The sequence below is a fragment of the Manacus vitellinus genome, unplaced genomic scaffold (assembly GCF_001715985.3).
Source record: "Manacus vitellinus isolate BGI_N305 unplaced genomic scaffold, ASM171598v3 scaffold_86_pilon, whole genome shotgun sequence".
Taxonomy (NCBI): Eukaryota; Metazoa; Chordata; class Aves; order Passeriformes; family Pipridae; genus Manacus; species Manacus vitellinus.
The window spans coordinates 422,767-428,633 of record NW_021940851.1 but is presented as its reverse complement, the minus strand read 5'-3'; the positions used below and the strand labels follow the sequence as shown (position 1 = coordinate 428,633).

At 39.2% G+C, this 5,867-nt stretch overlaps 1 protein-coding gene across 1 annotated transcript in view; it reads left to right on the top strand.

The window, feature by feature from the left end:
- Positions 1 to 5,867, top strand: part of TTC3 (tetratricopeptide repeat domain 3) — a 50,353-nt gene that overhangs the window by 4,276 nt on the left and 40,210 nt on the right. Inside the window, exons 4-11 of the mRNA XM_029964946.1 lie at positions 16 to 103; positions 863 to 916; positions 1,601 to 1,724; positions 1,929 to 2,014; positions 2,227 to 2,321; positions 4,204 to 4,266; positions 4,929 to 4,983; positions 5,572 to 5,734. Of these exons, the coding sequence (XP_029820806.1) occupies positions 16 to 103; positions 863 to 916; positions 1,601 to 1,724; positions 1,929 to 2,014; positions 2,227 to 2,321; positions 4,204 to 4,266; positions 4,929 to 4,983; positions 5,572 to 5,734 (728 nt within the window). The remainder of the gene's footprint in view (positions 1 to 15; positions 104 to 862; positions 917 to 1,600; positions 1,725 to 1,928; positions 2,015 to 2,226; positions 2,322 to 4,203; positions 4,267 to 4,928; positions 4,984 to 5,571; positions 5,735 to 5,867) is intronic.

The following is a 5,867-nucleotide window of genomic DNA, read 5'->3' as shown; positions in this document are numbered from 1 at the left end:
TGTGTTTTTAAACAGTTTGCTCTTTCAGGGGTGGCGTCTGTGGAAGACAATGTCTGAGTGTAATTTTGTGGAAGACCTTGCTGATTTAATTAAAAAAGTTGTTGTAAGTGCTGTGTTTTAACTTGGTGTAAGTTCTCAAGTGGAACAGGTTAATTAAATCTGTACCTTAAGCAGCTTGGGATTGTATCTGAAATGAGACATTTCCTTTTGCTGGAGTGAATAAATTGGGTGATGGCTGAGTTGCAGCTTTCTAGAAAGAAAAAAAGCATCCTGGGCTTTATCACAGTTGGGATAACTTAGTAAATAATTGCAGTCAATAATGTAATTGATGGATGAATGACTTAAATACTTCATTTTTTCCCCCTCACTTATTTTTCTCTTGCTCAACAAATAGTATTTTGAATTTGCTGTTATTGCTGACTTAAAACACAAATGTAACAGTGCAGAGAAGGATATAAGAAATACTCTCAGCAGCTGAAGGGGAGAGATTTGTTGTGGTTTTTAAATTCAGTTCTTTTTTTCATTTCTTGAAAGTCTGTGCTCAACCCCAAGCTCCACTTTTCCAGTCCGTGTTACTGCACCTCTGCTTCCCTCTTCTTCCTTCCTCAGCCTTTATCTCCTTCTCCATGTAAACCATTGTATATCCAACAGCAAAATTCATTTATTTTTCCACAAGAAATTTGCTCCTGATTACAAGAATATTGCCTGAATTTTGGCAGTGGAGCACAGCAGCTCTCCCAGTGATGCTGCACTGAGGCAGAACAGAAAATGTTACTCAGATAAACCTGAGCAGACAGAAAAACTGAAATGCTCTGCTCTTTAATAACTTGATTTTTGTTTGCTTTCTCTCTCCCTGTTCCAGAACATTCCGCACTTTATCAGTGGCATTTTGAGGATTGGCAATGGGATAGAAAATGTAAGTTTTTCCAGTTGTTTTTAAGTGATACCTGTTCAATCTGTGCATGGCAGAGGAAGAGTGTGGTTTGCACTCAATCCAATCCATAGCAGAACTACACTTTCACATTTTTCACCTTGTAAACTTTGTGAATGTCCTTAATTTCCCTGTTTTCACCAGTTTTTTTCCTACTTGCTGGTGTCTGTTGCCTGCTGTGCGTGAGCTGCGAAAGCTGAAATAAAAACATAATACAAAAATAAAAACTAAAAGCATGAATGTAATGATAAAACAAATATAAAAAAATAAAAAATATAAATATAAAAAGTATATAAATAAAAGACAAAAGACAAATCTCACAACAGGAGAAACAGAATAAATACAACTCTGTGTTACCCAGTTGCTGTAATTTGGGTGACATTTGTCTTTAAGTCGTGTGGGTTTCGATCTTATTTCTCAGTAGTCGTCAGAAAGAAGTTTCTAAATCAAATCCTAGGGCTTTTATGTTATTTTTCAAGAATTTCAGTCATCAAGAAGAAGTTTCTCAATCAAAAGCTGACATTTGAAGGCCTCCCCTGTCTCCTGTGGAAAGAACAACTGGTTGAGTTTTGTGACTCCGCTGTGCTTGAGGTATCCAGGTTATTTGTGAGCTGTTTTCTGCTTCTTTATTTTCCTTCTTTTTTTTTCTTTTTCCCCACATTAAAATAGGGTTTCTTTGACATCGAGGAGGCAGTGGATTGGATCAGGTGTGTGGGTGATGCCAACGTTCTGCAGGGCCTGGAGGAACTCAGGGATTTTCGCCGGCTTAAACTTGCAACTGTTTTTACTCAGTGTAAGTCTGAAAACTCCCCAAGAAACAGTCATGGGGAAAGTCATTTAATGTTAGTAACTGTGCAGTAGTTCATGTCCTTATATATTTAATTTTGGGCTTGTTCAATAATCAATTTATTACAGGGATTCTCAGTGGTAGATGATAAACCCTTCATGGCTTTGGTAGCTTTTTCACCCCCTGTATTTCTCTGAATTTTGTCACCAGGGGAACGTTCCATTGTTAAAGTTGCATTGGAAGATTGTGATTTAGTTGAAGAATTGAAAGCTCAGACCTGTGAGAGCTCCAGGAAGGTGAGAGAAGCTTTCAGAATGGGTTTTGTCCTTTTTTTTAATCGGTTTTGGGGGGGCTTCTAATGATCAAGGCTTATAAAAATGCCCAAATGATTAAAGAGAAAAGCTTCAAAAGTTTGAGTGTGCCATTGTCCTGATGTAAATAATTACCTTTACTTCTCGTTGTTGAATTTAGTCCCAGTTTCTGAATTGGTTTCTTTGTGGTTTCACAGGAGAGTGAATTTATGAAACAGAGAGGAAATGAAGTATTTTCCCGTGGAGCCTTTGTTCCTGCTATAATCTCATATACTAGAGCCATAGAGCTTTGGTAAGAACTAAACTGGTTAACTAGGCTGTGTTTTATATGTATGTAATATAATTTTTTATATGTATTCAGCTTTTTCAGATTTATGCTCATTTTTCATAGTTTTGCATGAGCCACTCTACTTAGAGGCCAAAAGATTCCTAATTGGAAAAAAAAAAAAAAAGCTATATGACACGTTTCTTGTTCTATTTTGTTTCCCATTATTATTGTTTGGTTTTGCTTTTATTGCTCCAGGAGTCCTGTTAGGGTCTAAACCTGATCTAAAGTGACTTAACAGCAAGTAAACCTGCAAGGAAATAAATTATTTGGTGTGACCAACCACTTTGGGTGTTGTCCCTCTAAATAGTCTTCCAGCAGAACAATGTGACCAAGTGTTGCAAATATTTATCACCTCAGCAGTGATGCAGAAAGAGTAAACAAGAACAAATATTTAAGTGTCCTTTCCTGGCAACTCTTAGGCTTGTTTTTTTTTAGCTCTTGTTTAATTTCTTCTCAAAAGGAATTTGCTGGAAGGCTTTGGAGACTTTCCTGGGCTCTGGAAAAAGGGAGGAAAAGATCAAATGAGAATTTTTTTTTTATCTGAGCATTTATAGAGCATTTTTCCCCTTCCAGTGGTCAGCAGGGTTGGTGTATTCACTGCTTGTATTACAGTCATGCCAATGCTGCTCTGACACCTTCTGGTGTCTATGAAATACTGGGAAATATAAAATCCCACCAGGTTGTTCAAACTGTTTGGAGTTTTCAGGTTCAAGTCTGGAGCTTTATAATTGTGCAGTTGAAAGGATCAGCATTTTGCTGGTGTCTTGCTTCAGGTTTTGTGTCTTTTGAGGAGATTTCTGTGCCTGAGGTTTCCCCCAGCAGAGTCTCAGACATCTGATTTCTGGGAATAATAATTTATCAGTGGTGATAAATAATAATAGTTTATTGAGTGGTACAGCAACAGCTCGAGCTTGGGGCCTCCAGGAGGGGCTCAGACCAAAGAAATCCTTTGCAGTTTGGGGTATTTTTTGGTCTGGAGTCTTCTAACCCCTTCTTGGGTTCTTTCTCTGTGTTAACTTCTGGCTCAGACCGGCCTTGGGGCCCTTTTGTGTAAGTCAGGGACAAGCCTGACTTATCTTTACCCCCCGTTTTACCCATACCAAGGTCTCACTCCCTCTCTGTTGCCTTCAGGGTCCCTTTTCCTTGAGCCCTCTTATCCCATGGGAAAAGTGGATCCAGCCTTCCTGTGTCCTCCCCTGCTCAGCCTTTATGGCTGACCAAGAATTAATTTGATTAATTTAAAGTTCACCTACACTCAGGTTTGAGCAGGGCCCACCTAAACCCACTTGTGTGCAGTTAAACCCAACCCAACATGTGTCACACAATTTCTGATGTTCTCTGAGCAAATGTCACATGGCAGGAATACATTTTGGTCCCAAATTCCAGCTGATTTCAGCCTTTTTCCAGAGCTGAGTAAGGCTGACTTGGGTCAAGTGACTCAGGGGGAGCAAACCAAGAAGGCTTTGCTGGAGAAGGGGGAGGGAGGAGCAGAATTGAGTGTGAGAGCAAAGGAAATCCTGTGGTTTGTGAAGAGCAAAGGAAGTCACATCATTTCCAGAAGCTGTGGAGCTGGGCTGGTTGTTTTTAAGGGTGAGCTGAGAACAATTTGAATTACTTGGAAGTTGCATCAGTGGGCCCAAATGTTACCAATTATTGCATAATTAAAATGAACATCCTCAGTGATTTAACTTGTAAACCCGTGGGATTTGAGGAAGCTGGGGTGTGTTGGTGCTAGACAAGCCTGCAGGCAATTGTTGTGAAAATCCACTCTTTTTTTTTTTTCCTCCTTAGGATTTTCCAAAGTATTATATGGTACTAACTCTCCATAATATATATTTTTTTTAAGCCGTACAAACCACCTTCTGTATGGAAACAGAGCTCTTTGCTTCATCCTCACAGGAGACTACGAGTAAGTAACCCCTTGGTCATCTGAAATGTGGTGATCTGCACTTCAAAATAGGCACCCTGAATAAGAAAAAGAGTATTTTTAAAGCTGACATATAGAGTTATTCGTGACCCTATGATTAAAGTTATATGTGATTATAGTTATATGTGACTGTAGTTATTTGTGACTAGAGCTGCCCCATCCCTGGAAGTGTCCAAGGCCAGGTTGGAGCAGCCTGGGATAGTGGAATTTGACCCTCATTCTCAGCTCAGCTTTTATACTTTTACACAAACAAGTCTATGTGCAGTCTCCACAGCAAAACAGTTACCTTTAGTTACAAACAAGCTCATACTTCATACTGATAACAATTGATAATCATCTGCTCTAATCATAAATCTGCTTAAGCTGTCTTACCCCTAGAAACTGAGTAACAGACCCTTACCACATCCCAGGTAACAAATCATTATATACATGCTTGACTAAATCCTTTGATTATTGTTGCTACTTCTTCAGCACATTCCACATTACTACTTTGGAGTGTTGCTTTCTAGGCCTACTCTCTTACTAAGCCTTAGCCATTCTACTACTAAATTTGAATTATTCTGCAACACTTGGACACCAGCCTGTAGGTTTTTCTGAATTGCAAATAATAAATTCCTCTTCTTTTTTCCCCTCCCTTCCCCAAGGAGAGCTGTTGTTGATGGGAAAAGAGCCACTGTTTTGAAGCCTGATTGGCCGAAGGTCAGTTCCACATTTCAAAAAATGAAATCTCGTTTCAAAATTGTCTTTTGTTGGTGTTGTAAAGCAAGATGAGAACCCAGGGGTGTCTTCTAATGACAGAAGAATGCAAAGGACTGAGAGTTCTGCCTCAGTCAGCCAAGTACACAGTTTGTATATTTATATTACAAGCACGTCAAATTAACATTTTTAAGTGTTGTTACAAGGTGTTCTGCCTCTTTAAAGGCAGAAGAAAACATTTATTTTGTCGTGCACAGCTGTGTTATCACCTATTTAAAAGGAATATATGCAGCCCTTGCAATAAAAAACCCCCTGATTAATGTATTTCCCAATATTCTTGGCCTGAAGAAGAATAAATAAGGGATGAAAAGTAGCTGTTGAGATCAGGGGAAAGTGCAAATTTGCTCTTTCCCAAAGCCAGAGGTTACAAGCTGCTCCCAGCTGAAAAGTGAATATTCATCGTTTGAGAGCAGTTAGACACAATTTCCCTTTGTTTTGTCTACTGCAGCCGGTTTGGACGTAATTTTTTTTTTCTTTTTTGCCTTACCTGTGTGAATAAAAAGCTTAAAATCCCAACTCCTGTCCATGTAGGGTCACCACCACTACTGCAAGGCCCTGGCCCTGCTGGGGAGGCACGAGCAGGCTCTGGAAGCAAACGAGAGAGCTCAGGAGCTCTGCAGGGACGTCCCCGACGGGCTCAAGGAACTTGTTCAACAGCATCACAAGCTGAAAAGGACCTTAGAAGAAATTAATGGTAATTTCAAGATGTGCCTTGAACACAGCAAAATTCCTTTGGGGGTGATTTTTCCTTTTAAACCATTTATTTATTTGTTTGTTTGTTTGTTTATTTTTAATCCCCCCTTCTGAAATTATTTATTTATTTATTT